This window comes from Haliaeetus albicilla, chromosome 12, assembly GCF_947461875.1.
Source record: "Haliaeetus albicilla chromosome 12, bHalAlb1.1, whole genome shotgun sequence".
NCBI classification, from domain to species: Eukaryota; Metazoa; Chordata; class Aves; order Accipitriformes; family Accipitridae; genus Haliaeetus; species Haliaeetus albicilla.
Window position 1 is genome coordinate 33234143 of NC_091494.1, and position 19255 is coordinate 33253397.

The window sequence follows — 19255 nt, forward strand, 5'->3', positions numbered from 1 at the left end:
AGGTCCAGAAAAAACAGTATAAAAAAAGATGTTGATTCATATGCTCCTAACAAAGTTTAAGCCTACTCCTGTACTACTGATCCAAATCCAAACAGATTTGGTTTCATACGCACATTTACAAGAACTCTGGGTGTCCTTGCTGTCTTCTCTTCTTATCACTAACCAATTCTTCAAGTCTGCCACAAACTCTCGCACACAGTTTATCAAAATATGATGTGAAAAAGTCTCATTTCATTAAAATTTAGGATTTCCCACTAACACATATTCTTTGCTTCTTTGTTTCACAGTATGGAATAGAAAAGCAACCTGTTTTCCTAATATTCATTATTATGGTACCTTGTATTCACCTCCAGTCTAAAACAAGCAAAAACCCCGAGACATTTCCTAGACTTTCAGTTGGTTTTATCATTCTTTCCTGAAGCATTTTAAGGTCCTTTAAAATTAGTGATGCTCCTTGCCATTCTATCCAATACCTCCAAAGTGCATGTTAGGTCCAGCCCAATATTTTCTGCCTCTACTGTAAACATGAGTCATTACCCTGTAGAGCTGGATCAGCTTCTCCATTTTCATTGATGTAATATTCATTACACAGCGCAGCCAGTGCAGAGACTGCAGACTCCTGCAACAAAGGCAAAACTGTGAACTTGATATATTTACTTAGGTCATACTTTATGATAACTGTGCTTAGAATTAAAAGGTTAAGGAAAAGAGAGTGGATTTTTAAAAAAAATCATTCCCTTCAGCTACTGACATTTACTTTCTTTTTATTTCTTCCCAATACTGGTTTAAGAACAGTTGAACAGGAAACCTATGTAAGAACAGAACAGATTCTACTCTTATACCTTAAAAAGTACCAGTAAACTGAATTAATACTTAAGACATTAATAGTGATGTATCAACTCTATTTTCAGTTCAGTTGAAAGACCTCCAGGATGACACAGTATTACAAAATACAGAAGTCATTATTTCATCTTCAATGTATTGATGCCAGATTGATAAGAAACAAACCTTACTTCCCCAGAAAGCTATAGAAAGGAAACACAGAAAAAACCCCATGGACTGAAGGTTATAAACAGAAACCCCCAAATATCTAGTATCACAATCCTTGTGTCTCAATCTTAATTGGTTTAGAAAAGGATCAAAGGTTGTGTATTATGCCTGAACCTCCTAATCTTTAGAGTGGTTTCGGTCATACAGCTGCTATTTCAAAAAGCATGTAACAAGTTTTCTCATAAAATTTATGGTTGAATTATACTTTTCAGCTAATAATATAATGCTGACCAAAATTATAATAAATTTGAGAGTGTGCAAGAACTATGCACCGTTCACTCCATATTAATAGAAACGATACTTAGTAATACTCATGTTCTCTGGGTACAAGAAATCTTAAATGATAACACAGGAACCCTGTACAGCCTATTCATTCTACCCTCAAAGACACCTCAGACTTGCTCTCTATGCAAAATCAAGGACTTGAAAGAAAACCAGTATTGATCTAAATAATATTCTAACTACCACAGGCATTATAGTAGGCAAAATATACAGAATTCTCTAATTGCTGTAAATTATAGAACCATAGAATAGTTTGGGTTGGTAGGGACCTTTAAAGGTCATCTAGTCCAACGCCCCTGCAACAAGCAGGGACATCTTCAACTAGATCAGGTTGCTCAGACCCTTCACTTCCTAAAGCGAATGGTTTTCACCTTAAATGCATGAAGTTACATTGGAAGAGTATACTGGAAAAAAAGATTACTTTTCAATGTCTTAAGCATTGCTGTTAAAAATTATTTCTCTCTAAATTATATACAGAAATCAAGTGAGAACTGACATTTAGTACACATACGTTGCTCAACATTAATTAATGTTTACCAAACAAGTAAAAAAATCTCTAAAGTCTATAATTAATTCTTCTAAGCTTTAGAAGTTCCAGTTATAAGACATACAAACTCTTTGAATAAACTGCTAATACCAAAAGAATATTCCAAGAATTCAGATTTCATCTTCTAATTTTCTTCAGTGATTTGGATACATCCTAGTCTACTCTGTCTTCCAAGGAAGACTTTAAAAGATGAGCTACCAGATACTTGCAATGGCTTTTTATCTTATTTTTAAAACCTAACAAAACGAACACAATATATTACATTCAAATTGTCTCTGTGATGGCTATAAGCTCTAAAAGGGCAGACAAAAATTGTCTTTTTAATTCAGTAGAGCCTTTAAGAGTGCAAGACCAAATTGTCAAGGTATTACTTGGGAAAATTAAGGCAAATAACTGGAGAAGTTAATATCATGTACATAAAATTGCATGAAATATACCCATCAGTGGATTTAATATTCAGAATTAGAGTAGCTTGAGAGCACAGTAAAAGGATTTGCAACAGAGTTTAATGGAAAATTTAAGCACGTTGTCCTGAGTAACTGGTTGATCACACCAATGTGCTCACTGTTAACAAAGGCCCTCAGTACATCAGGCTTGAGGACATCATCCAGAGATTGTTTTTAATTCTCACAAAAGTTCTCTGAAACTACCAAAATCAACATATCTTGCACATATTACAGGTACACCAAAACAGATGCAAAATATCGCATCAATGTAACCATACAGATGACAGCAAGTAGCTTCAAGCAACCATCAGCAACTACTCACCGCCAGCCCACTGTCAATACCAGCACCTGTCAATTAGTTTGTCCAAATGTACATACAAGAACAACCTTTGTGATAGCTGTTCAAGTATTAATCAAAAAGGTCCATTCATTTGAATTTTGAGGAATTCAAATTTTAAAAAAAACATAACCCTTCTTACCAATCTAAGAAATATTCAAGAACCAATTGAATTCCATGGAAAATAATCCACCAACAGAAAGCAAAAATATTTCTAATGCTGTACTTAATGTGACTACATGAAGGAGGAGGAACTATTGTACCTTTATATGCTGTCGTGCAGCGCTTGAAACAAGAGGGAGACTTCTGAGACTGTCATTTATTAACCACTGCCAGCCACCTGAAATAGTAAGGAATATAAACGGCATTCATTTTTCTTGCTTTCTGAACTTCAATGTTCTCTGTTTTATTTTTTTATAAAGACCAGAAATTATACACATTGATGTATTTCCTTGGTTTTCCAAAATAAACAAGGTTGTGATTCTCAATTAGTATAGCTATTCTGGTTTGGTTTACAATGTATGTAGCACAAACACTGCATCTGGTGATGCTGAAAACTTGACAGGAAAAAAAAAAGGTTAGTAAACAGCTACAAAACACATCTTCAGAAAACATCACCATCTGTTGCAGAATTTGTGTATCTTTTAAATATTTTTTATTTGTTAGGCCACCCAACCTCGCTAATCTTGCTGTTTTGAAAAACATCATTCGTTAATACTTTAGCTTAATGAATAACTACTAAGATAATGGAAGGTTATTTAAAATATGACATACCGATTATTGGATCTCCTCTAAATGGCATTTTTGATAGAGACAACTTTTCAATTAAAGTGCAGACTGTAAGAAAATAAATTTGATAACTGGATAAATAAAAAAGAGAAATTGCAGCAATTTTGAAGATACAATCACATCAAGTTATATTAGTATTAATTTTAAATTGAAGAAAGTCTGCAAATAGAAGTCCAAAATATGTGAAATTAGAAAGTGAAAGGAAATTACATTTGTGATTCTTATATTTAAAAAAAGCTACTATGCAGGAACTGTTCTCTGACATGAGTTAGTCCCACCATTCATGCAAATCCATTGTTTGGTGGTATGTTTTTCCCACTCTGCCATTTAAGGTGCATATGTACATATCAGCCACCTTTCTGTTTCCATACCAGTCTGTAAATTGCTACGTAGTAATGTTGACAGTAAACCAACTTGGATACGCATAATACTACAGTCACTAAAAAACTATTCAAATACCTATGAGAGGTTTTCCTACTTCTTATTAGCAATTTTTTGGACCTTCAAGGAGTGGCATCTGTCCACTGCACAGAGCTAGGAGATATAAAACTGGATGCAGCTTTATTTCCTTTGATACTTGGAATATAAGAAAATGTCATTTTAATAATTAAGTCCTTATTATTTTAAATCTATAAACTTAAATGAGTTCTAAGCTTACAATACCACTTTAAGAATGGTATTTTTTTAATGTTTCAAGGCTGTTTTGGGGAACAGAGATTAACACAGTAAATATTGCAAACTTTTACTATACTATAGATTGACTGCATTGCTCAAATGAAAACTCAGCACTTAAGGAATATAGTATCTTTCACCTCCTGGTGATGAGTTCAAATAAAACAGATCGGTCTACATCCATACTCACTATCTGACTGCTTTAGAGTTGGTGGAGAGGAGGGAAAGGACAGAACAAGCTACTATACAATGCCACCTTTTTGTTTTCCTCTCTTCCCACAACTTAATTGTTGAATCTTACTCCGGGATCTGTACACAGGTCATCTTCATTTATAATCAACTTATTGGGCTCTGAATCTACTTTTGAATTCAGTCTTCACTATGGTAATGTCACACAGTCAGACTCCCTCTGTTCAAACTCCATTCAATATTGTTTGTCAGCTTCTTTGTTCTAATATTTATTCACAGACAAGGTTAAGCACAATGTGACTAAACCCAAGTCTCTTAGGGTTCCTCCTTAGTTCTCTATGCTTCTTTATGCTCTATTGTGGTTGAGACCATCATCTTCATTAGACATGCAGGCAATTTGTGGAACATTTTCAATTCTTCTCTTATTCTGCCTACACAGTTGTATCATGCCAAAATACTGTCATTTGTACTTCTCCAAAATTAAAAAATATTCAGCTGCTTAAAAGCTAAAACATGTTAAGAAACTACCTATTCTTTCAGCCTGCATTATCATTCACAAGACTGTAAACTCATACAAAAGCTGCAGAAATCCCCTTGCCCACTTCACCCCTTCTATTTGATCACTCTTCTACCTTGGTACTGAAACTCCTTTATGCACTAAGTTTGGATGGCTTCACATCTTCAAAGCCAGAATCTGCTATGTAGCACTTCCTTCATGCAACCCACGAGCAGGAAGCTCAAGTTGGCACCATTTCCTTATCCACCCAGGCTACCTGGATGGGCGCTTTTTCCTGCAATGCCCTTCCTTTTTACAGTGGTTCTGTATATAACAATCTTCAAAATCCATGTGAACAACCTATCATCTTTTCTGTGATACCACCCTTTTCACAAACTGTTGTTTATATGGTCTTTATTCTTCACCTTTGCGCACACACATATTAAGATAAAATCATTAGTTACATGATGGCATCTGTCTTAATGGACAGATCATATCTCTTCTGGAGAGGAATCTCAGTAAATCAATGAAGGAAGCCAATTCAACCCCGAAGAAAGTTCACTGTGTGCAACAACGGAAGGAGAGAATGCGTGACATAAACCCAAGAACTATCTCCAACTCTTACACAAACAGGGTTATTCACAAGTGTGCTGGCAACCAATGTTCTGGAGTACCTGTCTTCTGATCAGCCTCCAAACTTTTTATTTTTTTAATTACTGTACGTACTTTTTTTATGCATTCAACACAATATACGCAAAACAAACTGGAAAAAAGTAAACAGAAGAATTCATTACTGCACATTTTCTTCTTTCACACCACAGCTGTGATACTTACCTGCTGGTCTCATCAGTTCTCCACCTAAACCCCTGCAAAGCAAAAACAGAGCCTTCAGAATAACCTACCACAAGCAGGCTGAGTGCATTGCCTAGTGAGGAAAAAAAACCCTCAAAACCATTTCAGAATGAAAGCAGATCACAAAATACCTGCAGTTTTGTATTTGACCAACTCTAAAATACTTCTTTTTAAATCAACTGTTGTCTTGACTTCAGCATGATTTATACAAATCCTTCCTGAATATTTAACTTTCTTCTTACAAAAACATGGTCCCAGTCTTTCTAATATTTAATGTGAATAATAAAGACTGTCAAGTTCATTCTGCTTTTCTTTTCACTTGCTTCAGAAGCATTCCAAACCTGTGGGACTTGCCACAGGACTGTTCAGTCACACAGCCTCTAAGAGCTTCTGTCTTACACAACTAAAAAGCAAATACATGCAATTTTTAAAAAAAATCTTCATCTCTGAAACATTAAATAGAAAATTCACTTACCAGTTCCCATTTTTGCAAATGTTAACTGGTTTACTTTCCTAGCAAAGTCTCTCACCTTTCTCTTCTTCATCATCTCCTTCCCTGCTAAAGCCCCCTCCCAGGTGATTTTGCATTCATCACCACAAGTGAGGGGGTAAAAACTTCCAACACATCAGAAAAGGCCCAAGATGCTTCTGACCTTCCTGAAGTAAGTGCATGTTACATAAGGATGGTCTCACCAGCTCACACCTCAGGCTTATCCAGCCCAGTTATCCTATCTGAATATTAGCCTGGCCACTGATAGCACTAGGAGGAGAAAGTCTGAATGAACTTGGCACAAAGTGGGGAGAGGGAGAAGCGTCCTAGAAATAGCAGGGCCTGTTTCCATTCTTTAGCCTCTCATGTCTCTGGACAGACAGATGTCTCCTCAACCAGCTGAGCAATGTTTGCTGGTTACATGGATATCCCCAAGGTGCCATGAGCACTGCTTGGGGTGTTCTGCTCGGTGTCATCCTCTGTGGCTTAATTTTTCCATTTTATGAACCTTTGACCCCTGCCCTTCCTTTGGATATTTCCTCCCTCGACTCCTTATTCTTCTCTCCCTTTACTTCTGCTGGAATATTTCCTCCCTGAGGTGTGCCAAACCCTTAATCACCTCTCTGTATGGCCATGCTCAGGCAGAAACTCCCAGCAAGGGGGAGGAACAACAAAGGCTTTTTTGTTTATTTAGTTGGGTTTTGTTTTTTGTTTTGTTTTTTTTTAAGCCTTTTCTTCCCTCCTCTCCTCCTCCCTCCCCACAATAAAATTAGTAGCTATGCTCAGAAGGCAAACTTAGCAACCCTAACAACTCTTAGAACTTTGTTCTCCAATTTATCCTTTTATATGATCTTCAAAAGCCTAAACATTTTAAACAAGTTTTTCCATTCCATACAAGTAGGTGCCTCCTGTAACATGCACTGGGTTTTTGACTGCTCAACATTTTCATTGGTTTTTCAGGTAATGCAGAGATGCCAGCTCCACAATATTCTCATTTGCCATAGATCAGCACTTCCTTTAATTGGGATTTTTTTTCCTTTTGACAATCAATATATTAAGCTCAACGCAATAATCCACAGCACATTTTATCATTGTAGGAAGCAAGTGCAGATTCCACATCCCCATGCTGATAAGGTCTTTATATTATCTACCCCACCCTCCTGCCACATTGTCTGCTCTCCAGCTTCTAAAAAATTTAAATTAGAAAACAAAGAAGCGATGCAAGGAGTCAAGACAGTGGCAAAAATAGAAGAATGATGTGGCAAGGCTTGCTTCCTCTTCACCATTTCTTTTGCCTTCATTTTGTCCTCAACCATTCCTTGCCTTTTGTCTGTTGCCTTATGTCTGTTGCAAATGAGTATAAAATAATGATCTTGTAAATTTGTTTGGTGCGCAACAGAGTCTGCTGATGTAAGGATTCAGATACGGACTTCTGTTCAAACTACAAAGCAAGAACTGAGTCATAAAGGCTGCTCTTCTCCACTTCTTCACACTGCCAATAAGGAAGTCAGGCCACTTAAAGCTACTCTTATGTTAATAATTTGACAGCTATCCCTTCCTCTGGCATTACATCAACTCAATTTAATTTCAGAGTTTAGAGCTTCACTGAGGATTGCTGTCCCTGTGCATGAATGAAGAATGGTGACAGTGATTTGCATAGTAAGATTTCCACATAACGCAGAAACTATAATGAAAACTATCTTTGAAGGCACTGCGATACCATGTGTTCTTCTCTGCAAAACTTTTCAAGTTATTTCTTGCCTAGACACCACAGTATGTCCATCAACATATCTAAAAATTTTTCCCCTTTCCACAGCTCATACATATTTCAATTTTAAGAACTGAGAATTCTATCATAATCCTAGATCTTTCCTCAGTCAGTGTTTAGTTTGTCAAACATGATGCGCATCTTTCTATTAACTTTATCTCCCTCTGTAATATTTCACTAAATTAAAAAGATACGGATCTACCTAATTCAGAGATTCTGAATTTTGCTGTACAGTCAGTATTCTCTCTTTTTTCTTCCAAAGACACATCCACAAGTTGCATCACTTTATTAGATGTACCTGTTTTAAGTTTTAATTATTAATTCAATTTGTAAATTGACTGATGCAGTGCCGAGGTTCCATGAGCTCCTAAGCATTCCTTCCTACATGTGGTTCCACAGCAATGTTTCTCTCCTAGAAACATCTTAGAATGAGTCACAATTTATTTGTGGAAAATATAATCAAAATGTATAACCCCTTGTAGAACAAATGAATTAAGATTACTGACCTAAGAATGCTGGTATCTATTTTAAAATTATGTAGGCCTGAATCAGAACCAATGACAGTGCTGTTTTCAGTGCATATAGAAGTTCAAGGTACTTTTGTGGATTTTTTTTTTTTTTAATTATTTAAAACCTGCTTTTTGTGAGTTCAGAATTGATCTTTAAGATTATAAAATAACAGTAACTGAAGCTGTTTAGAACTGAATAGCATCTACATTTTCATAAACATCTGAATCTGAAGTTAAAACTACTGGAATAGCTGAAGAGATTCGATTGCAAATACTCAATTTTCAGAAAGCTAAAAACACCCACTGAATAAGTATTTTCATCTCCATAAGACTAGTAACCTATTATTTTCCAGGGGAACTCTTTGTCCCAAATAGAATTGAGGTATCTTAAAAGGTCTAGGTTGTACACTTACTGGGCTTTGGAAGTACAAAATGGCTTTATCAGAAGGTACACAGAGGAGGAAAGAGATACCTCTTGAGCATAGCTGAAAAAGCCTGTGTATTTAATAAAGCTCTTATGGTCTTCCATTGAAGATGCAGAGAATAAACTGTACTAAGCTGACAAACACCTACTTTTAGGTTACTGTAAATTCATATGCTGACCATACATGTTTAGTATTGTACTCTAACACCAGACAACTACAATCCTGGCTCTATGGAAGTAAGATTTCTCCCAGTGACTTCAGTTAGTAGCAAAAGAATTTCACCTTATAACTATTCAGAACATAGTATAGTACCATCTCCTAGAGCCATCATGCTACTGGATGCAAAAAATAATGTAAACTTAGAAGAATTGTTAAGATAAGCTTTCTTGCAAGGCTGGGATTATGTGCTGATTAATATGCCTAAAAACTCTTTTATGTAGATGACTGCCAAGAAACACATTTACCCTGAAACCATCAAGACTAGTTGCAACCTTAAAGGTCTTTGAAATGAGACAAGTTTCTCTTTTGCCTAGCACCTGTCAACACCTACAGGCTACCTTACTCTTTTGGAAAAGCTGAAAATCTGAAGATGACAGTCCAACTTACACTGACTACTACTCTAAAAACCTAAAATTGCTCGTCTCACATAGCTGACCGTGTAATACACACAGCCGGTCTCTTCATATGTTACAAGAATGAGATCAGAGCAAAACTCAGCATGCAGCACATTGCACTAACTGAATCATCCAGTGTGGGAGTCACTAACAAACACTGTGCATCCTGTCATATCCAGCTCTGATGGGAACCCTGAAGGCCCAATAAATAGAACATTTGCTGAAATACAGAACTGCAGTGCAACTACCTGGAAAAAGCCCAGCATATCTATCTGTACCACTTCCATATCTGTCCCTAAATTATCTTGTTACCCGACTCTGTGTATTAAGAACTACATTATCAGACTCAGAACTGGCTACAAGAAAGGAGATAAATTCTGAACATCTATTCAGCTGAACATTCAGTCAAGAACCTTGCATCAGATGATGCATTTTTAAAGAATCTTAACAGAACTACTATTAAAAATACTTTTTTGAGAACTTTTCATATTCAGAACTAGTACAACGTCTTAGATGCACTACAGAAATATGTCTGCTACAAAAAAAAGATACTAACCATGCTGGTTCAGTGGAAGCGTAACATAAATCAGGCTGATCATTAACACCATGTTTAAACTGGCAGACTGACTTCCCATTCCAAGTGAGACAGTTTAAGGCAACAAATGCCACAAGTTTTTGTCTTAGGTTTTTATGTATAAATGTAATGTTTAAAGCAAATAAAACATAGCTCAATTTTTGTAACTCTGTAACCTGTATAGCAAAAAACAGGCACAACGGAAAAATACTCTGTTTAAGTGGCATGGTTTGCATATGACTTGCTATAACTAGTGCCCATTTAATACAGAAAATAAGGCTCACTGTGCAATACTCAACTGGAAGTGCACATGCAAATACTTATACCAACCAGCTCCTCAAGACAAACTAGTGCATCAAATGTGTCAGAACCAAGACTAATGGAAGGAAGTACACACTGATGTGCCTGGACTTGTATTTTCCTTTTTCACCATACTATGGTAAACCCAGAAAAGGACTTATACAGGAAGACAGAAAGATACTTGCATTTTTAAAAAAATGTTAATACAGTAGAGGACAGGATTTTCTACAATTAGCATAAACATATTTGATTGCTTCAAGTATACCCAAAATTGAGAGACTGTGAAGTATAACTCAAAACTTGGACTGTGTCCTGACTGAAGGATAATTCGTGGCCATCATTCAAAATCAAGTTAAAGACATTACAAGAGCTGCTAAACAAAGTAAGATGGTTAGTTAAATGAAGGTCTCCATTACCGTACTTCAGCTTTATCTTTTTTGACTTGAGGTCCTTATAGATTCAATGGACTCCTAAGCATTAGACAATCAAGAAACTCACAACCCATTTTCCAGCTTAAATTTTATAAATTACAACTTAAAAAATTTAAAAAAAAAAAAAAAAATCACAGCGTTTTTAGGCTTTATTTCCTTTTCCCTCTCTCACAGGCCAACACAATTTCTAAAAAAAGCTTGATCAAAGCATCAAAATCCATTCAGTCCCCCAAAAGTCAGCTATTTTGTTGCCAGAAGTGAAAGCAAAATATCTAATAAACATTTGAGATGTGTGGCCTGATGCTATTTGTTAATGCAGTTTAAAAACTAGAAACACAAATAAAACACACTGGTTTTCAACATTCCTACAAGATGTTGTTACACTGAAAATTCCCAGTAGCAATTTCTCAAATGGAAATCTTTGGAATATTATATGCAATAATTACTCATCACGAAACAAGTTTGGCTTGTTTCACTAAATGCTTGCCCAGCAATACTCAAATTGCTGGTTTGTTTTTATAACCTAGTTTATTTTTCTTGTCCTGTTTTAAAATATTTTATGCATACCAATATCTTAAAATATGGATTATAGTAGACATCCCTGTCTCAGCCTTAGTATTAAACAGCAGTGAATCAATTTTGCTTGGAGTTGAATTATAAGTCTTATCTAGAATGAAAACATTTCTGTAGGCATCTTATAAATACCATTAAGTGCAAGAAGTGCATATTATGACAAAAACAAATTACACCCAAGCTCCACCCTGACATTAAAGAATTTACGGGAGCCAAGACAGCCACCCACAAAGACACTAATATACAGTATCAGCATTAAAACCATCCACCAGTACAAGCTACCTTTGGAGTGGAAGTTTCACATCAGTATGTATGACCCTCAAGAAATAAATTTTAACATTTTTTCAGAAAGTTTCAGGATACAAAAACTTACATAAAAATTCTTTAAATTATAATTAATATTTACACAAAAAACTACTTAACATTTACTGTTTTCAGATATGTCATGTGCAAAGAAGTGAACTAAACTGTCCAAAAGCTCAAGGAATATCAGTTAAAGCAGACCCCCCCCCCCCATTCGCATATACAATCATTAGGGAATACAAGTCATTAATTATGTTTTGATTTCCTTAAATTTAGGAACAAACTCTGAAGTCACATACCAGTTTTAATTCACATTTACTTAACAGTTACTTAGGCAAACTCCCTTTATTTCCTGGAAGCTTCAATAGGAAATGAAAAACAACTCCGTGAAAACTCATTTACATTTTCTTTGGCACAGGAGTTGAAAAATTGCATTGAACCTTTTGTAATACTCCTGGCCTACTCATTACACAGGATGGAGAAAGTAATTCTAGAATTTAGATAGAAGCTCCTTTAAAAAAAAAATAATAAAATTTTGGATTCATTAACTTGCTAGTTAAAGGTAATTTCTATAGACCTATTTGAACCATACAACTAATACAGTACAGGTGAATAATGGGAAAGAAATCCATTACACACTGCTGAAGCCACGGATTAGTGAGAACATTCTGTTTCACATTCTTTCCTTTCTTTAACTGTCTCTATCACAATATTGAGACCAGTACTTACCACTTTCCCATTAATCTAACATGCCTGTGAGTTGTACTCTTGAAACACCACAACCATTATAAAACGACATCACCTTCTGTAATAGGTAGAAAAAGCCAAAAGAATGCATGCGCTTGCATTGTGATGAACTGTGAGAGACTGGCAGTCTATGGTAGGTGTAACTAACTTGTACAAACCAAAAAAAAAAACCACCCTAGGATCCTACTGTTTTCATTACTTCTAATTAATACTTTCCAGAGAAATAATTTTTTTGCATCCATTTTCTTACCTGTACAATTGACGACTGCAAAGCTGGGGGGAAAAAAAGCAAACATTAATAATAGCAGAGTTAATTTGATACAAGTGTTTTCATTTTTCCTCCTCGCATACAATGTCTATATACTGTGAGCTACGCAACACTGAGTTATTTTAAAAATGAAATTCAAAGGAAAAAATCTTTTTTAAAAAACCTCTCTATACCCATTTGAATTTTACATTCAAAGAAAATCAATTTAACAGATTCATAAAGCACTAACTTTTTAAATTCCAAATCCTAGCTGCTCCTGCACATACCCTGGAAGCTAGTTTGGCTTTTTAAAACCCATTTGCTTTCCACAGTTGACCCTTCTAAAATGATAATATACTGCATTATCTGAAAACTGAAAATAACTTTATTACCTACAGATTAAACAGAAAAAACTTAAAAGTTCAAATGTAACTGAAAACTATTATCTCATTCTTAACATTACAGTAGGCCATCTTCAAAAATCAGAGATTATCAAATTTCTATGTAGTAAAAACCCCAAAAAACAGATTTTTAAAAAGAAAGAGTTTATAACACCTTTGCAGATTTATTATAAGAACAGACAACAGCAGAAACTGGAAAGTATCATAACAAATTAAGGCCATTGTAACAGTACAGATACTGCTGATCAAGCTTTCAAGCATTTTGACATGAGAAAGTTAAACAAGGACAAAGATGGTTTTTCAACCGGTAGCAGCAGCCTTCACCTATGCACAGAATTAAGCAAGCACCTGTGTACTTTAAAGCATAATGGGTAAATGGTGAAGCCTCACAGCTTTAGCACAATGGAACTGGGACTAAAGGTACTAGAGATACTGCAGAAATCAAGTAGGAGCCTGAATGCTGAAGTATTGTCTGTTCCATAAGGTGAAGAAATAGGTGCCAACATGGGATGACTTAGAATTAAAGGGACAAGTTAGGCAAAATTATCTCTGTAGAAACATTTTAAATTGCTATGAGCAGGACAAAACTTCATTTGTCATAAGTAGAAATAAAGACAATGCATCAGTTGAAATACAGAATATGACTTTCAAGGTCTATAAATAAGTCATTTATGAATGCAAAGATTTAGCAATGAAATCCCAATGAAGTAAAAAAAAAAAAAAAAAGAAGAATAGAAAGGACAGAGAATGGACTCACTAGGAGATCTCTCTTGATCATGGTCACATTAAGGCAACAGCCATACATCTATCTGCAAGGGCAGTTAGTATGTACAGAACTGGTGAAGAAACAGAACGGGAAAGAAAAACAAAGCAAAACCCCATGCAGTATTTCAGAACCGTAACTGACAGCATCAGAGAAAGAGGCTTAGCTAAGAAGCTGGCAGAACAGAAGGGGATCAAATACAAAACCATACTGGAGCAAGACACATGATCAAGGACTAGAGCTATCAGACAGTCTGGAGTGTGTGTCCAAATTCCTATTTGTGAGTTTGTTTACTTTTGGCAAGGGGAAGAGGAAGGTGGAGAACAGCTGTCTTAACTGTAAATGTTTGTTTAAAAATAATACAACATACCAGGTTAAAAGATACACTTATACTTGTTACAAACCTCTTGATGGATTTGCTTAAGTCCCTCCAATGATTTTTCATTGAAATAATATGTTATAGATCTGTAAAAGTATACAAATTTTTTAAGACTGGTTTCCTAATCATGCTATAAATAATTTTTCTTCCATGACTTCATTGTACTTTCAAACAGAAAAACAACCATTTGATTTCCAAATTATGCTCAACAGAAATATGCAATATTTAAATTTAAATAGTTCAGCAGACATAACAACATAAGTGCTTTCCTTATCATGTAGCAAACTCATTCTTAAAGGACTATAAAAAAATTAGTGTCACTTACTAATAACATTGTAATCAGTAAAACACCAGTAACCCTTCTCAGTTCAGCTGTATTTTTGGACTCCTACACTTCTATGATTTTTCCATCAATTTCAAGTGTTTCCTCCTACTAAAAATGCTCTGCATCTTTTCTCTAACTTTTCAACTTACTTGAAAAGGGAACTCTTAAGATTAACACAAATTCTTTTGATAGACACTGTTGGCAAATACAATTCCTATTTGTCAATAATTAAAGCCATACAAATCAGTCCACACTTTTGATATCTATTATTTGAATTTATCTCAGTATATTTAGCTTGTACAAACAATGATAACATCAAATTTGTTAAATGTCACCACTTTAGGTATCTTTGTATGACTGCACCAGAACGTTCACAGAAGTAAAATAAAAAAGGCTAATAAGAGAGTAATTATCTAACTTGTAGAACAACAATGACCCAGAAAGTCTGTCTGTTTTTTAAAATATATTTCCTCAGCGTACATGTATCTATGATTCCTGCAGAACTGTATTTTCAGTGAAGCTGGCACTCTGGAGTCTTATTTCCCACTGCCTTGATCTGAAACACCCGCACATCCCCATTTTCGTCATGCTAGTATAAAATTTTACTGTTAACGTAACCTCCAAATTCCAGATTCTAGAATCTAAAAGATTTTCAATGATTTTTCACATGATTCTTGTGAAAGAATAAAAAGGTAAATCACTCATTTCTTTAATCACAGAGGTCTTTAAAGCAAAGACATCTCCAAATAATTCTGTCAGTTATTCTGCCTACATCACCTATATGTAATAGGTGTGTGTGTATATACACCCATATATATATATATATATACACACACACACACATATATACATGGACGAGCATTCAGCAGTGACAATTAAATCAGTCCAACTCAACAAACTGCTTCAGGAAGTATTTTTCTAACACTGAAGACGAAAGACTGTCCCCTCACAAGGAAGACAGCATACTTATGAGGAAAGGGGGTTTAATCTGTATTTAAATGATAACTTTGAACATTCCAAGTAAGGCAGCAAATGACCTCAATTTCCTGATGATGAATTTAGACTTAAGTTTATACCATCACTGAATAAAATGTGAAGGCTTAGCATGACTGATCAAAACAAACAAAAATTCAATGGCGAAGAAGTTCAGTAAGATGGAGATTTCCATAATTACACTCAGGAAGCTTTCAATAGACCAGACATGAAAGGAAAATTTATAGTCAAGATAATCTTGCATTTATACCTATTATTCTCTTCTGCTAGTTTACACAGTGCATGGGTGATCTCAGCACAGGCAAGAATTGCCCCATGACGTGTGTGCAGATCTGTGCCCACTGATAAAGGTAGAAGTCTTGGCAAAACTGAAAGAGAATAAATAATTTTTTTTTTTTTTTTTTTTAAACAAAGCATAGTGACAGATCACACTTCTAAATGTAATCATGTTGGCCTAGAAACAACATGGGAAAACCATTTCTGGAAAGTCAGGTCAATATATCCTGGCCACTGTATGAAAACCAAGTTTTAAAAACTTAAGGTAAATTCTGACAAACCATAGTAAACCACACCAAGAAATTCTGTACTCACAACTACCTCCCTGTTTGGAGTAAATAACAGACTTGCTGTTAGGCATTGGGCTGGCTGAGCTGTAAGGGAAATGAGGCTTGTACTTCCATGGAATTTTACTTCCATATAAACTGCCACCTTCCTAGTCCACTATAGGGACCCTAGGTAAGATCTGTAACTACAGATTCACCTGGGTGTCAGCTGCTGTCTTTCAGCCATATTAAAAAGCAGCTAGTACATCCTCAGAATCTTGAGTGGGCTAAGCAAAGGATCCTGAATTCATGCTAAGAAACATTTGATTACACACACAACAGTCAAAAAGGAATTCTTCTGAAGATGTCAGACTGGACAAGACAAAACAGATCCCCCCACCCTTTACGACATCAAAGCCATATCAACAAAGCAAAAGCTTGGAATTTGAGGGCTAGCTGCCTGAACTGTTGCAACAGAACTACACCCATTTATTCATCTTGGAACTGGTAGGGTCCAGTGTACCCAGATAACTAAAGTCCAGTCGCCAGGTAAAAAAAGATCTGGCAGTATTTTATAATTTTTGTATAAAATCTGAAAACTGGTAAAGCTATTAGTGTCACTACACTGTATTAAGTTGCAGGGGAAATCTTAATTTTTATTAAGTCATGGTGCATGTTTAAATCTTCTTAACACATTTTTGCTACGTAAGCTAGAAAGCTTGATACGGCACACTATGCAGAACTTACTTGTTACCTACCCACATTTGCCATGTACTCAGGAGCCCGTTGAGTAAGGTTATGCAGAGCTTTGGTTGAAAGTTCTCGAATAACACTGAAGATGTAAAAAAGCAGTTTGGGATTTTTGGGGGTTAGCAATTCAGTAGAAGTAATGTATTAAAAAAAAATAATGTCAGGAAGGGACTCCTGTCTCTGAACAAAATAAAGACCCCAACAATATTAAAAATTACAGTATTCTTTGTCCATCCTATGCTTCCCCCCTTCAAAAAAAAGCCAACAAAACAAAACAGTGGACCAAACAGACAGCCTACAGCTAGCTTTTAGCTATATGAATAGAACTTATTGCTGAAAGAGACAAAGAAAAACGTAAGTGTGGACGGTAGAACCTGAGGGCTCATTCTATGCATTGGCAAGGACACTACAGTAAACTATTATTATTTCTCATGATGCAAACTACTATCAGCACTGATACAATCTCATTTGTGTTATATGTACACATTTTAATCTTCATGAACACTGAATATGACTAAGCACCATCTCTACGCATGAAATCTACTTTAATTATGATAATTGTATAGTGATAGTGTTTACCCCTCACATATACTATATACCATATAAATGTGTTTTATTAATCTATTAACAGATTGAGGTCATGGTAAAAAGACAAAATTCATAACCATGCTTTAAGTGACAATATGCTAGGGAGGATAGATGACATGAGCTACTACTTGTCCAGTTTCCTTCGGTCAAATGCTATTACAAACTCTAGTATAAGTAAAATTTACAAAAATAATCTAGGAAAGCATGATATGCAGAACAGTCAGTTCCTGGATATTAATAATTAGACTTTATGAACTTACCTATCCCAGTGATTAATCTTCATGTTAACTAAATGATCAATCATTGGCTGTGTATATTCAGGAAAGCCAGCAATATACACACTGGAAAAGAAATACCCATATAGAGAGAGTACAGAATCAACATCTATGTGCATTGTAACACAAGTTACTCCAAAGATTTAAAGTTTTAAAGCAACCAAAAAAATTACTTAAACATGCCTTCTCCTAAATGAGATGCAGCTGAATGAAATAATACAATAGGACATATTTTACAATTATTGAAAAAAAAAGTAAATAACTTTTGTAAAACTTTCAGATTACTTATAAATACTATAGATACAAAAAGCTTGACAGTAACAAAAAGCAAAAATAAACATTCAATTCCCATTGTTACAGTCTAGAAAATCTAGATCTGTATATTAACTTATACAATTATTTCGGATTGGAGAAATGTATGCATGATGTAATCCACAGTACACGGTAAAATTAAGTTACAGAAATGTGCTACATCTTCCTAAATACAGGGGTCCAAAATTGAATATGGTTTTCAATTTGTCCTTTCTAAAAAATCAAATGTACACCAAAAAAATCAATTCTGACAAAAAATGTTAAAGCTGCCAAGTCAAGACCTAAGATGTAAGGGAACACCAGAATTAATTACCTAGGTAGCCTGCATAATTACCTAACTTTACAGCCGCACTTGCTTTCCAATCTTCAGAAGCATCAACTATTGAAAGCTAAGGTCAACAGAAGTTAAGTGAAACGTTTTTTTAGTACATCTGATGTATGCTAAATATTCTTGGAAAGCTAAACAATCAGTAGAATGTCTTTGTGTCAAAACATCATGCGCAAACAGACAAAATTAAGGACACATGGATTACCATAATTTCACCTTTTCATATCTTTTGAGTGATTAACTTTGCAACCATAATAGTGTTCCATTAATATATGTGTGTGTAATTAGAAGCAAAACAAAGGCAAAAACCAAATACTGTTGCATATTACCATAATGATATCTATGTATTTCATCAGAAGAGTAGGAATCCTTAAATCCACAGCACAGACCTCAGTCACTTGAGCCCATACAGGATATAGAAGTACTACCTACTACTGCTATGAGCCCTAGAGGGGGATTTGAAAGTTGGTTTAACTGGTTGTTGATGCCAGCAGAGAAATAGTAAAATTCATTACTCTTTGGTTCCCTTCCCTGTTCTCGAAGATCATACAATAATAGACACACTTCCCCTGCCATATTTGAGTTCTCCTCTCTTCTTTGTAGTTGCTTTTTGGGTCCTAGTTTTAGCACTCACCATTCTTTCCAACCATTTTAATCTGAACTTCCTTGCCTGGTTCATCAAAGTTGATCTCTTGGGCCATGTCTGTAGCCCAATCCCACTTTCAGTTCTAGTTTATATCCACCTTTAACTACAGTCCTCATCTTTAGTACCCTACTGAGTATTTAATGCAAGTAACCTTGGCCAGAAGTCTAGCCTTCCTGATAATGTTGCTGGTAAGATTTTTGTATCCCACTCTACTTAGATTAAGAAGCTTCTTCCTTAACTCTGCTTCTACCAAGCCCAGAACTCCTGAAATCACATGTCTTTACTCCCAGTTCATACAAAATGGGTTTCCTC

The 19255-nt window shown here is 35.3% G+C and overlaps 1 protein-coding gene across 3 annotated transcripts in view; it reads right to left on the reverse strand.

The window, feature by feature from the left end:
- TBCD (tubulin folding cofactor D) overlaps positions 1 to 19255 on the reverse strand; it is a 131570-nt gene that overhangs the window by 36450 nt on the left and 75865 nt on the right. For all 3 annotated transcript variants that reach the window (XM_069798914.1, XM_069798912.1, XM_069798913.1), the window contains exons 19-27: positions 17643 to 17723; positions 16803 to 16876; positions 15753 to 15870; positions 14210 to 14270; positions 12645 to 12667; positions 5643 to 5674; positions 3437 to 3499; positions 2926 to 3002; positions 538 to 619 (exon numbers count right to left, since the gene is read on the reverse strand). In XM_069798914.1, the coding sequence (XP_069655015.1) occupies positions 538 to 619; positions 2926 to 3002; positions 3437 to 3499; positions 5643 to 5674; positions 12645 to 12667; positions 14210 to 14270; positions 15753 to 15870; positions 16803 to 16876; positions 17643 to 17723 (611 nt within the window). The remainder of the gene's footprint in view (positions 1 to 537; positions 620 to 2925; positions 3003 to 3436; positions 3500 to 5642; positions 5675 to 12644; positions 12668 to 14209; positions 14271 to 15752; positions 15871 to 16802; positions 16877 to 17642; positions 17724 to 19255) is intronic.